The following is a 16,952-nucleotide window of genomic DNA, read 5'->3' as shown; positions in this document are numbered from 1 at the left end:
AGCTCCGCGCCCCCGCCCGCGCAGCGGGATAATTGCCATAAATCCCTCTTTTTCTCCCGGAACCGCCCGCGTCCCGCGTGTCTCGGGTGGCAGCGGGGGGAGGGCGCTGCCGCCCCGGCCCCGCAGCGCCCTCCCTTGGGAAGAGAACCCTGCGGGGGCGCGGGGAGCGAACCCGCGTGGGGAGGGGGTGGTTCCGTGTGTGGAGGTGTGTTTGGGTGGTGGTCCCGCGTGTAGAGGGGGGTGGTCCTGCATGGGAAGGGGGGTGGTCCCGCGTGGGAAAGTGGTAGTCCCTCGTGAGGAGGTGGTGGTCCCATGCGTGTGGGGTAGTCCCGCACGTGGAGGGGTGATCCCGGTGGGGTGGGGGTGGTCCCGCATGGAAGGGGGGTGGTCCCGCGTGGGGAGAGGATGGTCCTATGTAATGTATGGGGTGGTCCCGCATGTGGGGAGGGGATGGTCCCGCGTGGGGTTGGTGTGGTCGCGCATGGAGGGGGGTGGTCCCGGCCGGCGGGGGTGGTCCCGGCGGGGGTGGCGGTGCCGCGGCGGGCGCTGTTGGGGTCGCCCCGCGGGTGCGGTGCCGGCGCCCTGTCTCTTTAATGAGCGGCGCTGCCGCCCGGCTGCGCGGAGCACATTTCATCCTGTCATCGGGTCGCGGAGGAGGAGTTTGTTAATGTTCAGTTTGCTCGGTGGATCGATGTTTGCTGGCATCGCCTCGCCCTGCCTGTGTGTGTGCGTGTGTGTGTGTGTGTGTGTGTGTGTGTGCGGGTGTGTGTGTGTGTGTGCGTGTGCCCGAGCGCGGGTGTGCGTGTGCGCGCGTGTGTGTGCGGATCCCAGATTTCCTCCCATCCAAAGCCTCCCTGTCCTCTCCCATATCACTCACTGCCTGGCATCTGACAGCACGGAACCTGCAGCGCTCCGCGCACACACACACGCGCACACACACACACACACCGCACACCCGGGCACCGCTCCGCCATACAGCTCTGCGAGGAGGAGGAGGAGGAGGGCAGGACAGGGAAGGGAGGAAGCAGCCAGCCCCACAGTCTTTCCAGAGCTGCCTTTTTAATATATACATATCTATTTTGTTATTTATTTATTACCATTCTCTTGGCACTGTGGGCGCCTTTCATTTGCTCCTGAGCTTGGATGTCTGAATCAAAGCAAAGCAAGTGTTGCAACAGTTAAAAAAAAAAAAAAAAAAAAAAAAAAAAAAAAAAAAAAAAAAAAAAAAAAAAAAAAAAAAAAAAAAAAAAAAAAAAAAAAAAAAAAAAAAAAAAAAAAAAAAAAAAAAAAAAAAAAAAAAAAAAAAAAAAAAAAAAAAAAAAAGAGAGAGAGAGAGAGAAAGAAAGAAACCTAGATCTGTAAAATAAAATAAAAACCAAACAGGTTCCTATCAGTGAAGTGGAAAGGAGGGGGGCAGGGGAGGCTTGAGGGGGGTGCTGGGGAAGCAGCTGAGAGGCAGAGGAACACGGCTCAGGAGCGTCTCAGGGCTCTCGGATCTGGGGACAGAAGTGAGATTGGAGAAAGTAGAGCGATGCCAAGGAGGAAACAGCAAGCACCCAAACGGGCTGCAGGTAAGGAGAAGCCATCCACTTACACAGCCTCTGTCTCTCCACTCCTTCCAATTCCTACCCCCCATCTTTATTATTATTTAGGGTCACCCTTGCTTTTCCGGGCTGGATCTTTATTTATTTATCCCCCCTCCCCCTCCCTTTCCCTCCGTAACTCCATGGAGCCAGTTTCATTCCTTATTGCCAAGATCTTTACTCTGACATGGGCTGTCCCCTTCCACCCTCGCCGCTCCCCCGGTCGCTCCCCGCTCCCGCCGCTCCCGCTCCAGCCTGCCCTGCCCAAACTTTTCCCCCCAACTTTCTCCCACTCGTCTCCCCTTCTCCCCCTGCCCTTTCTCCTTCCCGAACCGAAAGCAGCCGGTCTCCCGTTTCCTTCTCGCTTTACTATATTTATTTTTTCCCCGTCTTGATTTTTTCCCCCTCCCGGTGGTTTTTGGTTTTGATCCGTGTGTTTCGCGAAGTGGGTCGGGGTGTTTAATCTTTTATTTCGCCGTGTTTCTGGTGGCAGTTCTGGCCGGGTGTGTGTGTGTGTGTGTGTGTGCTGTGTGTGCCTGAAATAGTACAGGGACTCTCTCTGCTGATGAACCCGGTGGGGAAGTTCAGCCTTTGATCATCAGTGGTGAAAATTGCAACAGGAAATAAAATGAAACGTTCTGACTGTTAGAAGACAATCCACATTTTCAAATCAAATCCTTCTTTTGTTTTGTAGCCCAGTTTATATATTTGCACATGCCAAGTGGTTTTGCAATTTATTAATTTTTTTTTTCCTTAACAGAAGAAAATAGTTTGCAACTTTGGAAGTGTTTTGTTTGTCGTTGTAGGGTGTTCTTTTTCTTTTGGGGGCCAAGAAAAAGAAACAGATGAGTGGGCCTGTATAGTAAATCTTTTCAAAGAGTTTTCTTTCAGGCTGCTTAATTGCTTTTTATTTTTTTTTGATAGTGTGGTGGGGTTTTGTTTCGGGGAAGCGCAATATGGAAGTTCATTTTTCTTCTGCCAGACCCACCCACTGAAAAATCAGCTTTCCAGTTGATTGCCAGCTTTGATTTGACATTTGATTGATCACCTGTCATCTTGCTGCCTTTGATCTATTCATTCTTGATATATATCAATAAATCACTCACCATGGTAACCCAAGTGCCAATGACGTAAGGCTTGCCCTCTAGATTCTCTTAGCCAGACATGCACAATTATTATCTTGTTTGGCTTTTAATGTAGGCGGGTTTTTTCCCTTCTTTTTCCCTTTGTGTCCTTCACCGGATTAGTTAAGGAAAACTCATATTTTACATCTTTACTTTACAAACGGTTTGTTCATTTTTCCTCCCGCTCCCAAATATTTTCTGGGTGTAGCACAGGATATGTGGGACAAAATGTAGAGGCAAGTTTAGTGGTACACTCGAATAAACTTTGAAAAGTAGTGCTTGGGAGTCATGCAAAGGTAAATGACATTTCAGAGAAACTGGGACACACAGAACTTTTACAAACTTCCATGTTTTGCCATTATTCCTGTAGGTATAGGACAACAGACTGCAGGCAGAGACTTTTGGGATGTGACCAGTGAATGTACCTATGCAGGTTGCCAGTGTGATTCCTGGCAGGCAAAGATCCCAAATTTATGGTTAAAACCATAAATAACAGTTACACTAGAAATTCATAATCATATATATATATATATATATATATGTATGTATTCAGGAGAACTCTCCGATGAGGTGCTGTTATTGTTTTATTCACCGAGAGGTTTTATCTGAATAAGGCATTAACGTTTCCAACTTGCAGGATAAATAGCTATTTTTTCATGGATGCTGATCATCACAGTGACAGTGCTAGAATTGCTCCTTTTTTTTCTCTCTGTCAGGAGCGTGAGGCTTCATTTTATTTGGTTTTCAAAGTAGAATTTTCACTTGGAGTGTGTGTAGTATCCTTTTGTGGAAGGGGCAGCCTGTTCTTTTTTAGAAACATGGGCTACAGAGTAAGTCATTTTTTGCGAGCAGAGCCCAGGCTGTTGTTTCCCGGGATTTCCCTGCTGAGATACAGTGAGATGTGTTTTTACCCGGAACACTACAGTATTTTTAATATTTTAATGACGAGGGAGAAACTCGACTGACCATGATTAGATCTCTCTCATTCTCATTAGAAAACGTGCATTGCTCTTCAGTGGTGCATTTCTTTGATTATATTTGTCCTCAGCTCAGTGTTGTTTCAGGTGAGCAAAATACTGCAAATGCAGTCCAGTTTCATCCAGCATAACTATTTGAAGTAGGTTTATACATTTGCAAGAGTTCTCCTGCTTTGAAGTCGTATTTGTGTGTTTGTGGGGGGTAGAGGGGGTTTCAAAGAGCAGACGTGCCTGTTGTATATAGCTCTTAAAACTGACTTTCATTTTCAGGGATAGTACTGAGGTTCTGTTTTGTATGGTGAAAAATACCTCAAAGTGACAGGAGACAGACTGTGCACTAAGAAATGAATCGCTCATCAGGGCTGAGGAGCAAAGCTCCTTATTCCGTTTATTTAAAGGAGTTAATACATTATATATTACTTAATTTTCACTTTTATTTATTTTTAGTCGTACAAGTTCAAAGGTATCAGTTGCACTGCATTTTGTCTTGATGGCAGCAGAGATATTGAAGAGAAGTTTGCAACTTTTAGCTTCTTTAGCTAGTTCACCTCCAAGGGAAGAAAAATGATAAGCCTTATGATTCTGGACATGCCTGCTTTTGTCATTGCTTAAAATTAAATACTATGCACAACTGTAAATAATTACTGCCATGCACTGACTTTGAAAACAGGTTTCTAGTTTGATTAATGAATAATGTAAAGGTTAGAGAGACCCAGCGAGTGAATCAGAAGTGAAGTCCTGCTGCTCGATGAAAATCTAGCTAGAGGAATATACATGGCAATTTTGTCCTTTTCTATTATTAATTTTAAGCCTTGTATTCCTAAGAAATATATTACAGACCATTGTGATGAAACAAGGTAGTGTAATTGGATAAATGGGGCGCTATTTATGTTTGATGAGGAGGATTTTTGATCTCAGATTACACTTTTAAAGACACTTTATTTCTCGTCAACCCCGAAACTATGTCAAATGCATTTTGATCTTCGCAGGGTCGAATCTTTTCTGAATCATCATTCCTTTTTGAGATCGTCATTTCCATTTCGATAGTTCTTGAGGCAGATATTTGCAGCTCTTTGCATCAGTGCCTGCTTTAGTATCATACTTGTGTTTACAATAAACATCCCATTTGTGTTGTAGCTTTCACCCAAATGAATCACAAAGGGCTTTACAAACTCTGGACCTAATTCTTCTCTTGCTCAGGTGCAAATCACAAATAGCTTTACTATCAGCATCCGTGTAGTTGCAGGGAGTACTGGCTGCTCCTGTGAGTAAGAAGAGGCTCAGGCCCAGAAACTATTTCATCCTTCAACGAAATGCAACCACCTCTGGGGTAAAAGTCTTGTAACGATTCCATAACAAATGGTAATATATTAACAGAAGGGTGGAAAAAGGGTGGGAGCAAAGCAGAATTGCTATTCAGATTTTATTCCTAGGGGTATGAAATAGCTTTCAAACACAATTTCACTGGATTAAACTCTCCTTTCCCCTGCAGCTTGTTTAAATGTGCATATTTTATTTTGTGATCATGAATTGCTAGTTTGCTTTTTTAAAGCCTGCAAAGAGGGTTCTGGACTTAACGCCCTTTCCGGCTGCAATTTTGTATTGCTTCTTTTCTTTCTCTCCCAGCCCCAATCTAAGACTATCTAAGGACCAAAGCTCGGGAAAAGTACAGCAGAAACAGATATCAGACACATTTATGCTGTTTATTTGAGCTGTAGAATAACAGGGGTTTGGTTTTGGAAGAGTCCTCATAGAGCAGCGAGCAGAAGAACAGTTTGCAGGGAGTTCTTTAAAGCTGCAGTTTGCACCTCAGTAGTAAAGGTTATTTAAAACATATTTAGAAAGAAACATATTTAGAAAGTGAAATTCTGCTTCTGCAGAGAGCAGAGTAAATGACCAGCAAGGTTTGATATGTGTATTTCTGTGGTGAAAGGAAGCGAGGGATATACATACATATATTTTTATATATATATGTATTTATTAATAACCAAGAGCGTTGTGGTTATTTGTGTATTATTTGTATCCTCTCTAATAGGGGCAATAGAAGCAGATTCCAAGCAAGCAGTGCTGAATGAAACTGTAGAAATGGCAGCACTTGTTTTGTTTAAACATCCTCCATAAAAGCAAGTGCACATCAAACCCACCTAAATAGTTCATGCCTCAGAACCTTTCACTTACTGTGCACATCACAGTGCTGACAGATGACAAAAAAAGCCAAGGTGTTCACAAACAAGAGGAGCCTTTAAATCCTGGTTAATTAAATATACTCCAAAATAGGTACTTTTGCAACTAAAGAGGCACCAAAATTAGTCTCCATCTGCGTTCAGTTTTGGAATCGGCTCCTCAGCCCGAAGCTGATCTGTAATTTTTTTCCCCGTGTCAGAACTCAGGCCTGAATGGGACCATTTGAAATCATGTTCATTTTAGTGCCTGTTTCCTCATTTCAGTTTTACTCTCACGTATCAAAGCCCAGTGTGTCACCACTGGATAAGGAGTGGGACTCCCCAAGAGTTCAGCCCCCGTGACTGTGAAACAAAAGACGTTTCCTTCGGTAAACGACACACTTTTATTGCACTTTTGAAAACATGCTCATTGTCAGAAATTCTTCTGCATAAACGCTCTCCCTCTTCTGTGCTGTCTGACTGAAAAGCCCATTTTCTTCAGATCGGCAGGATTTTGGAGCTTCCTGCTCCTGATGTTTGCTCTCATTGGTAGCACCCACCTCAAGGAACTGTTTCCCCTAGAAGAGGGCTCTGGAGTTCCTCCGGAGCACAGGGCCAGGGTGAGCTTTTCTCCCATCATTTTACTTCCCATCCCGATGAGGACATCACTCCCTGAGAGCAACTCCAGACTCAGGGAGAAAAAAAAAAGCTGTCAGTTGCTGTGGCTGCAATTCCCAACTTAGCAGCAGCAGAGGGAATGGAACTGTACTCTATCAATTACAGTTGGAACCAGAGGCTAAACACTTATTGTGTTAAGCTATTGTGCAGATCTTAAGAGCTCAAATGTAAAAAAAATACCATGTCAGCTCGTGGAGGGGTGAATAAGGCCTGGTTCTTGCACTGGATGACGTATTATTAGCAAAGGCAAAGTCATATTATTCAAATTCTATTTAATGCCTCTCGGGTTGAGATGTTTGTACCACATTATGCCTTAAAAAGGGGGGATCCTACATACTTTGCTGCTAAAATAAGCCTCTGTTTTTCCCTCTTCTCTGCAAAATGAAAATATTTGGGAAGTTTTACCTCTAAAGCGTGCTCATGCAAGCAGAGAGACATTTTCATTTGTCTCTGAATCTGATACAGGAGTCAACTGGAAACACGTTACACTCTCAGCTGAGATCTTACATTGCATTCATGCAAGAGCTGTGATTTTTCATTACCTATTTAATTACAATAATTTACATGAGAGTGGGCCCAGTTCTGCAGTTCTTACTCAGCACTTTGCTGCAGTGGGTAACTGGTCTGTGTGAGGACTGTCTATGTAACACTGGGCTGTTCAGATTTTAAGATATATGTTCCTTTAGCAACATTTTGCCTCTGAAGAGGGGACCAGATTCTCCCATTAAGCTTTAAATCCCGGGAGAGTTCTGTTTGTAACTTCTGCTCCTAAAGTCTGTATGACTGAGACATTTTGCTTGCTCGGCCAACTTCCCTTCTCAATCATGTTTCCACTCTCTGTGTTAATTACTGAGCACTGTTTCTGGGTACCAGTAGATGAGATGGTCTTTTAAAGAATCCTTTCCTTGTGGGGGTAACGCTGTGCACAGGCGCAGCAGCTCTCGAGTGAATGCATGAAAATGGCTTTGCAAATCCCAAGCCTAAAAGTTCCGTGTGGTTTTAGGGACAAAAATCAGTTCTTTTTCATTAAGGTGACTTCTGTTGGATCTTGGCACCGAGTAATTTTTGCCATGTTACAATAACGGCTTCTGCAGCTCAGAACTACCTTGACAGCGAGCTGTGTGTTTTTTAAGGTTTCAAGGAGAAACATCACAGTGTTTCCCATTAGATTTACACATCCCTCTTTAACTGCTGCTGCCTTTTCATCCGTTACCTTGTGAGCTTTTTCAGGCAAAAAAGAAGTGGAAAAACTGGTCTTCTGATCTAAGTGTTGCATTAAGTGTTTCATTTAGAAAAATGAAGAGAATCTTTGTTTCCCTAAAAGAAATGTTTTCCCCCTTTGCCCTAGGAAAAAGAAAGGCACAACAATAGCTTCGAAATGACAGGGTTTGATTGTGAAAAATACATAGTTTGTAACGTGCAGCGCCTGATGGTCCCAAGTATTGGTGAAATTCCACAGTTAAATAGAACAAACACTCCTCAGTGTATGGGAAACTGATCCTTTCCAGGCGTGCACACATCCATACCTGCAAGAGGGAGAGAAAAGTGCGTGTCTGGCAGAGGGATGCACCTGGAACACTCAGTTTTTAATTATTCCACCAATATTTGCCCAAATGTCAGGACTGTGCTGTTAGGAGTGGTGTCCCCTGAAACTCCTTTGTTAGGGTTTATTTTCTTTAAACCTCCAGCTCCTGGAGCCTGGTAATTATGCAGGTGTCCAATATGCATTTTAAAAGGAAAATTAATTTAAAACTCCTTGCTATGGAGAACTAAAGAGCTTGAAAACATTTAGGCTTGAAGTTTTATGCCAGAGGAAAAACGCTGTGATTCTCAAAGTGACTGTTTTCAACATCTGATTGTTTTCAGCTACTCTCATGATTTTTCAGGTTACGCATCATGATTTTTGGATAAATAAGGTTGGCAATATTGCTTTTTAGTGACTCTGATGCTGAACTGGGGGGTGTGTGTGTATAATTTTATACGGACACACAGATAATGCTGGTAAACAAAATATAAAACATAATGATGGAGTGGAGTGGAGTGGAGTGGAGTGAGTTGCAGCTCCGGGTTTGTATTGCCATAAACAAAGCAGTCTGGAGAGCTCAGACCATCGGTTCTCGAGGAGTGACTTTCAACTGAAGTTTTGTGGAGACTGTATTTAGTGGCAATTAAATCCGGAGAGTTAATAGCCAGTAACTGTTCTTTAAAGGATAAATACTACGAGGAACGCACAGCCCACTCTTTCCCAGATATAATCAGGCTGAACTTTATTGAAGAAAAAAAAAATTTACAACTGGCAACATTAATGCTGTATTTTTATTGTATTAATGCAAATGAGATGCTGACTTCTTTCTTTCATCTCCATGGCTTGTATCTATTAGAGCTGTATCTCATTCCTTTCTGTGTCTTTCCTCTCTGTGTTCTGTAAACTGCTTTCGTCTAATGATCCTGAGGCTCATTAAAGTTACTCCCGATGCTAAAGAGGCTATGGGAGACATCCTGGGCTCTAGATGACTGTAGAAAAGCAAAACTACTCAGTATTTGGGGGAAAACTAATCTGGATCTATCCTTCCATTCATTGGGAAACTTAAAATTGATGGGTCAAACAGGAAGAAAAAACTTGCAGGAAGGATAGGACAGGAAAGAACAGGTCATTTTTAATACACAGCCCTACCTGACAAAGATAAAAAGCAATAAAGTTTTAAGGAGCTTTCTGGCTCTTCCTGCATCTCTCTCAAAAGGCTCATTTAATTGAAAAGCCTGTTGTGCTTGTTTTTATGCATGTAAAAGAGAAAAGGGGCAATTTTGCACAGGGCCTAATATTCCAGCACAATATAATTGGAACTCTTCCTGCCTGCTTTTTAAGTCTCTCTGTTCATATAAAATTAAGACCCACTTATCTTAAATTGTAGTAAATCTCATTCAATATTGCTTTCATAACTTAAAAAAGGCTGTTACTTATTCCCAAAGCAACTTCGCTGAAGCGATACTGGGTCTGTTTATGTGGAATCGCTGCAGAATTTCTATTGGAAAAAAAAAAAAAAACAAAAAGAAGCAGCACACAGTTCTTGTTTTTAATGAAAATAATTAAATTCTCTGGAATACCTTGATAGCTAAGATTTTTTTTTTTTTTCAGTAGTGAAACTCTGCTTAGAGGGAATGAAAATCTGCACATTGGTGCAGTTTGGTATATGCAGACAACAACCCTATTTCTATCACTCACCCCGCTCTTGGACAGAAGGAGGTTTTTGGGGTTTTTTTTGGTAGAAAAATTTTCTTTGTGCATATAGGAAGGACTCGTTTACTTCCTGCAGTTGGAGTGGATTTCCCAGGAAAGGGCTGGTTTTTTTATGATGTGCAGTTTTGTATCGAAGAAACGTAAGCTTTTGCCAGCTGGTATATTGGTCTATAAAAATTATTTTGGGGTGTGTTTTTCAGCCATATCATAGCATACACAAGCACAGTCAAAGTAGCATTAAATTAGCAGGTGAGAGGAGAAAGAAGCTAAATAGTTATATGGACCACTAGCATTAAATGCAAAAAAAATTAAAAGCTTTCTGGTGTTTTTGATGAGCTGCATGGTTCTTGCTTGTATTTGTGTGCTTTGTTAGGAAGTGGAGCAATATTTCTTCACACTTAGCACCTTTCTACCAGGGATTTCTTATTAATGCTGTGTACTCCTCAGGATAAACCCAGTGATGCAGAATATTTTCCCCCATTTCACAGAAAGGTGAATTGGACCCTCTCTGTGATGGAGGAAGAGGCACTTTGCTCATGTCCAGGACCTCCCAAAAATGGGAAGACTCACAGTTTGGAAAAGCAGTGTTAGCAAACCAAGGGAGCTTTACTGGGCAATAGTTTTAGACAGAGTAATCAAGTTTTTTACTTTCCCTAAATTATCTTCAGATGCGTTTTCAGCCAGTGGGAAGTTTCAGGACCAGGGAATTTGGTTACGGTTACTTCTCCTCTCATATGCTGTTCTCCATTTGTCTGGCAGACCTGGGATGTGTCTGTATGCAATGCATTGCCCTGAGAAATATGTAAAACCTGCTCTAATTGCAACTAAACAGGACATGCACATTTTCCTCCACCCAGACTGCCAGAGGTGGTTGGAAATCGCTGATTTTGAGGTTCAGCTTCTAACATTACGTGTCTGAATTCTTACATGGGCATCTAAAGAGCAACGTGAATTTTCAGAAGCTTTGAGCACCAAGCAGTTGCCATGGACCTTCCTCAGTTCCCTGTCTTGTGTAGGCTGGAATTGTTGGGCTTCGATCAAGGGCAACGCTGGTTTTCTAAACTGGAGGTGTATGTATTGCCTGTAGAAGAAATATGATGCAAGTAATAGCCTGTGGATTCATTAAGGATTGTTTATGCTATTTTCACATGGTATTACCTTTCAGGAATGGTCATTGCAGCCGTTATATTGACAGGAACTCAGAATAAATCTTAGGGAATATAGGGCTGATCTGCCATACCTGGGAGACCACCTGCTACCCTCTCGAGCAGAGGCCAGAGGGTTTGGTGCAGAATCACCAGGTAGGGCTTTCTCTGGAGCTGGGGACTTGGGAAGCTCTCCCATGGCTCCTTTTCATGTGGAAATTAATGCTTGCCTCTATTTCTGAATAGTAGGTTATTGGAGTTCGTATGCAAATTCCCAGGATGGGAATTTGTCTCTCTTTGATAATTGATATAATAATATATATTTTTAGTGGTCCAAAGTCCTTGAGCTTGAGCCTTGTATACGTAATTTATGTTTATTTCTTACTGTTATTAACTGTAATTTAGTTGTTGGCGCCTTTCATTGCCTTAGATTGAAGGGAGTGTCTCTACCCATTGCCCCTCCATAAACAATGCCCTTTCAGGGTTCCTTCTCCTGTATCCCTGCCCAGACATTTCCTACCCTGTCAAATACTGTCATTTTATTCCTTACAGATCATTCACAGTACGTCTCCTGTTGCACACACAAATAAGGAACAAATGCAATCAGGATGCATCATCGTTTAGCATAACAAATAAAAGCCGATCTGTGCAGATTTGCCTTAAAGTGTCTCTTAATATGTATTGTCAAAATGTCTGAAGATGTCTCTTACTCATAAGCGTTTAATTATTTGTGACAATTAAACTAATATTCAGAGCAGGGGGAAAAAAATGAGGGTATTAAATATTTTCTCTTGTCAAAAGCTAACAAAACGTCACCTGACATAGCAAACTCCTTAAATTTTGTATTTCAAATAGACCTTAGAGCTGAAATAGCACTTGAGCAAAATTGCAGGGCTCCATTTCACAACACAGGATTCGCTGTGGAATTTGAGGAAACTGTATTTTAAAACTAGACCAAAATTTAAAGGCATGTCATTAAAGCATATATCAGTAATGAGCAGCTGAATACTTGATGATTAAAAAGGAGTTCTATCAATTTTTAAGTCTGTGCTGAAATTTATGGCAAAGGGCCCCTCTGACTGAATCAGGGACTCAGATCTGGGATTTGTAGCCTCGCCTGGTTATTGTTTTACTTGAGCATGAGAAAAAACAGCTCAAATAAGACAATGCAAGTCATTAACGTCTTCTGTGTTCAGAACTGTAGATTTATTTTGTTGGTTTTGCCTGATGATCCCTCTCGCTGGATGGATTGTCTGAACTGGAAAGCCAATATGCTGTGGATGGGGCAGAACAAGTAGACAACATAGATGTTCAGGGCTCAGCGCCTTCACCTGTGGTAAAAGTTCAGCTAAGTGATAACCAAAAGGGGAGAAAAAAAATAAGGAAGATCTTGAAAGGAACAGAAAACCAGCAGGGGCCTTGAGTGCTGGATGTGAGAGCACTGGATAGCCCTGGGCACAGCAACAACAACATCTGTATCGAGGGCTCGACAGTTCCTATAGTCCAGATTGTTTGGGGTTTCCTGTTGAGAGGTTTGATTTCTACTGGTTCTAATGTTTCCACTTCTGAGCTGCTCAAAGCAACCATTTCCATTATTAAAATCTGTGTTTTCTTTCCTAAAATGTTCTTCCTGTAATTTAGGGTAGGATGTTATTTGGCAAAAAATTAGAAGACGTTCATCAGGGTTTATTTCAAAGCTGTGGGACCACTGAGCTTTCTGGCAGTGACGTGAACATTTTTCAGAGATATCTTCTGCTTTCCCTGAGAAAATCCACCCAAATTTGTCTGACTTATAAAGCCTAAAAGTTGCCGTTGCCAAAGAATTTTTAGAAGGTGACACAGCATTCTCCAACGTGCCATCTCCACCACGCATGCTCTGTTCTTGGTTCCTCTTTTTCAATTACATTCCCTTAAAAATCGTTTGAGCTGGGGATAAGTAGGACAATTGCTTTCCCTGCTGCAGGGGCAGCGATGGGTCCGAGCAGTCAGGGGATGAGGAAAAGATGTGTACGGTGTGTTTAGCTCAGGCCCTGAGGTCGGAAATAGGGAAATTTAGGGAGCTGAACATGGGCAAACAGGGGCAGAGAGCGTGACATTATCAAATATCCACAGAAAACAGTGGCAAAAATGTAATCTTGACTATTGCCCGGTCAGTGTAGAGCTCAGTGGTCAGCATTAGCTGGTGCAGTGAGCGCGTCCAGATCGAGCCCTGGGTTGGAGCCAGAGTGGTTCCGCGTGTGCGGCTCTCCGTGTTCCTCAGCTGGCTTTTCCAAAGGCTGCACACATCCATTCCTCATGGAGGGGATGGATTGTGCAGGAAACCAGCGTGCCTCAGCTGGGGAACAGGGACCGCAGGGCCACTGACGGGTTGGGGTGGCAGCGCCTGGCGTGAGGGGCCGCCATGTTGCGGCGCTCAGGAGGTGGGACCTTCTTCTGTGGGGAAAAAGTGAAAAAAATAGCTTAGAATTCACCAGAGCCGTGCCCCCCTTGTCTGTTAAGTGGCAGTGGCGAGGTCCTGTCCCCAGACATGGAGCAGGCAGGCCAAGAGGGGTGCAAAAATCCATCGAAATGAGGCAAACTTTGATCCCTGGCTGGGAGTCGGGAGAAGATGGCGGCGCTGAGGCGCCGGCCTGCAGCTTGGGTGGCGAGAGTCGAACAGGAGGACTGAAGAGCTTGGGCAGTGCACTGAGAGGTTGGTGGAAGCCATATAGAATTTATAACAATATATAGTATATACAGGGCTGTTGAGAGGTGTTTGTTGGTGTGTGAGGTGGGGGAGCCGGTCAGCAGGCGGGGTCTGTGTGGGGTCAGGGCGAACACCATGTGGATGTTACCGGCAGTTGAGTAGCTGTGGTACAAAAGCAGCTCAGAGACAAGACAAAGACTCATGCCAGGAGTTTCAACCACAGATATCTGTTTAGATAAAAAGGACCTGTTAGTCTGAGAGTCTTTCTCCTGCCACAACATGCCCATCGCAGAGGGCTGGTCCCTCTGTTGCTCTGTGGGTACCTGCCATGGGCCCCCGAGGCTCTGACTCAGTTTTACTTGGGGCAGGGGGTTTATTTTATTTCACTTGCTTCCTTATGGGACATTTTTTCTATAAATCAAATCTTTCTATCTGAAAGTCAGCGACAAAACTTGAGCCAGGCTCGGCAGAGCACGTTGCCTTCAGGATATTGTACGGTTTTGTGTCACCTCCAGCATTTGTACCTTTAATAACTAAAATGCTGAGAATGGTAATGTAGAAAACAGTCACCCCTGCTTTACTCTTTTGCTGTCTCTGTGAACTTATTAAAGATTGAACAAACTTGTGATTTTGGTTAAACAGAGGTAAATCATTTGGAGAAAGAGTTGCGAGGAGGCAGAGGAATGTTATGATGCCATCAACATCTGGGTTTCCACTTGTTTGGATTAGGGACATTTTACCTTAATCATTCCCAAACATGTCTGCTAAAATCCCTTCTTTCATTTTTTATCACCTATGAGGTACAGCCAGGCAGGTTTTCAATTTCTGTTTGTTTGTTAGGGTAAAGTGCTGAAATTTGTTGTTACAATAAGCATGTGAACAGTCTCATATTTGCCTTCATTCATTGTAATTGTTTGGAAACATTTTGCTTCAGTTAAAATGCACTATTTTCAATATACAAAGTATGTACAGGGGAACAAGGGAGTGATTATGAGTTTCTCCAAGGAAATAATCATCTCTTAGCCATCATCCTACAACTGGGAAAGTTCTAATACATGACATCTCTATAATTTAACCTAATAATATTTTTTTTTTAACAGTGAGGTAATGGGGAGAGTGACCTGGACTTTGTAAAAGTTCCCCTACTTACTGCAGATTCCCAAGGGCAATGTAACATTCTAGACAGTGTTTTATATGCCCTGATTAAAATGTAACATATTTTTGCATTTCCTGTGCAGTGACCTGTTAGTGCTCATAGACAGAACACTTAAAGAACAGTTACAAGGAGACATTTCCAAATGTGCCTAATATGGGCGAGTTTTTATAACATTCTTATTTCATTTGAAATTGCAACTACAGCAGGAACCATTCAGACGGTGCATTGATTTAACTTTTTAATCCACTGTTTTGCTACGTCAAGTAAAATAAATGTTTGTTTTTAGCTCCCTTTTTTTTGCATTGCTAAAACTCGTAACTACTTGCTTTAAGCTTGGGATTCTAAAGGGAGCTACATTATCTGAGATTTAAAGCTTGCTTTTTGTAGCTGCTTTCTCACAACTCCCCCAAGAAAAAAAAAATACAAAAGTACAACTTTAGCAAAAAGGGCTTTTATATCTCTATCAATTATAGAAACACCAGCTGCAGTAGATTACAAATGTGTTTGGCTGATTGTGATGTTGTGTGGGGAAAACTGTCACAAGGAGCTGGATTCTGTTCTCCCCGGCAGCACCGGGATGTCGCTGAGCTCCCGGGACTGCTGTCAGAGCTGGAGTGGGCAGGAGCAGGATCCAGAGTGCTCCCTGCCAAACCCAGCTCTGCTCTGGAGCACAGGGCCTGGCACCGGGAAAAACCAGGAGCTGCTGAACGTGAGCACAAGGGCTGCCCACGTGTCACTGTGTGTGCCTGTGCTGCTCCCCTGGGCTGAAGGAAAAGCCACAGTGGTACGGCTGCAGCCTGGGCCAGAAACCTCTGGGGAGAATCACTCCAGTTGTTGTTGTTCTTTATTTTTTATACTGAAAGGTTATTTGTTTACTTTTACTTTCTTGAAGAACAAAGTGGGGGGAAAAGGCGCCACGGAACAAAAATTGTTTGAGCGGCCCGTAAAGGTAAAGCGGCTCCAAGTCATGGATAAAAGAAATATGACATCAAGCAGTGTAAGATGGGCACTTTAGCATTTTTGGTGCTGTTTAGCTCAGGAAAAATTAAAGTATCAAAGTATGTGCAGGTCATTATTGCTTCACTAATACCCTGGGTACAAGGGTAGCAACCCAAGGGCTCTCAGCTGGTTGTGCCTTGGTTACTGCGTCATTTATCTTATTGTGCTTTGGGTCTCTCTGGGAGGACGTGGTTGCGCCCTGGTTTGTTTTAACAAAGAGAATCTGACATAGCAAAGTTCTGTGTATACTTTACAGAGAAAATGCAATTTTCTATTTTCATTTAATCCCAGGAATGTTGGCATTTTCCAGGCTGTCAAACAAATGAGTGCACTGGAGGACAGTTAGATGTGTCTGTCTAGTTCATCTATCTAATCTACCTCATTTCTAATGTGCCCATCACCACGGTGTCTAGGCAGAAAGTATCTGCCTTGATTTTGCTTGTTGTCTTTATTGGCTGTGGTAACTTAATTGTGTCCTAAGAGCTTTCAGATTCATCTGCAAAAATAATAACAAAAACATCATCAGAATAATGATTCATATTTGTACTGTTACTCAGAATTTCCCTTTCTCTTCTGAGTGTATTTGGTTAGTGGATTACTGCTGTCTTATCTGGAAGACGTTATATTTTAGAGGTGTATTAAACTGGAGTTTTACTTGAGTCAGCAGTGACTCAAAACTTCATTTGGCTATTAAAGTGAATTCAGTCATGTCTTCTAACTTCCTTCTGCTTTTCTCTGCAGAAGTTGACTTCATTTACTGAGCCATCCAGTTTAGCATTTGCATCTGTTTTGTGACCCTTTGCCATATAAACCATAGGTAAAGGTAATAAAAAGTAATAGAAATCATGGCTTCCAAAACCCCATCTTCGTTTGGAAACCCTGGTTTCTGTTACATTTAATTACTTCTCTCTCTGCCAATTAGGTAAAACTGCATGGTAAGACCGAAGGGAGTGGTTTTTCAAGAGCAGAGGCTGGAGGTCCACTCTGGGAGGAGAGAAAATCCCTGCTGATGTGCTGGGTCTGTGCCCGTGGTTGTCACAACCTGCCCGTGCCCGTGGGGACAATGTGCTGCAGTGGTGGCCCCGTGGTGCTGCCACCCAGCACACTCATCCTGTGTCACTGGGACCAGGCACGGTTATTTTAAAACACGTCTGCGGGGCACACGGTGGCATCTGCATGGCCCTGGGCCACCTTCTGCTTCCTA

General features: G+C 43.0%; 1 protein-coding gene across 4 annotated transcripts in view; it reads left to right on the top strand.

Annotated features, from left to right (window-relative positions):
* Positions 1-1,284: 1,284 nt before the first annotated feature.
* The window catches only part of TSHZ2 (teashirt zinc finger homeobox 2), a 219,756-nt gene continuing 204,088 nt past the window's right edge, over positions 1,285-16,952 (top strand). For 3 of the 4 annotated variants that reach the window (XR_003570962.1, XM_027881282.1, XM_027881280.1), the window contains exon 1: positions 13,354-13,580. Coding sequence is in view for 3 of the 4 variants with exons in the window: in XM_027881282.1 (XP_027737083.1) it covers positions 13,476-13,580 (105 nt within the window). In the remaining variant the exon portion in view is untranslated. Of the gene's footprint in view, positions 1,572-13,353; positions 13,581-16,952 lie in introns of those variants that run through there. The other variant, XM_027881283.1, reaches the window with a different exon arrangement.

The sequence above is a fragment of the Empidonax traillii genome, unplaced genomic scaffold (genome assembly GCF_003031625.1).
Source record: "Empidonax traillii isolate 1590-97213 ecotype Southwest subspecies unplaced genomic scaffold, ASM303162v1 scaffold86:size2944007, whole genome shotgun sequence".
Classification (NCBI taxonomy): Eukaryota; Metazoa; Chordata; class Aves; order Passeriformes; family Tyrannidae; genus Empidonax; species Empidonax traillii.
The sequence above is the reverse complement of the archived record's forward strand: the minus strand, read 5'-3'. Positions and strand labels throughout refer to the sequence as shown.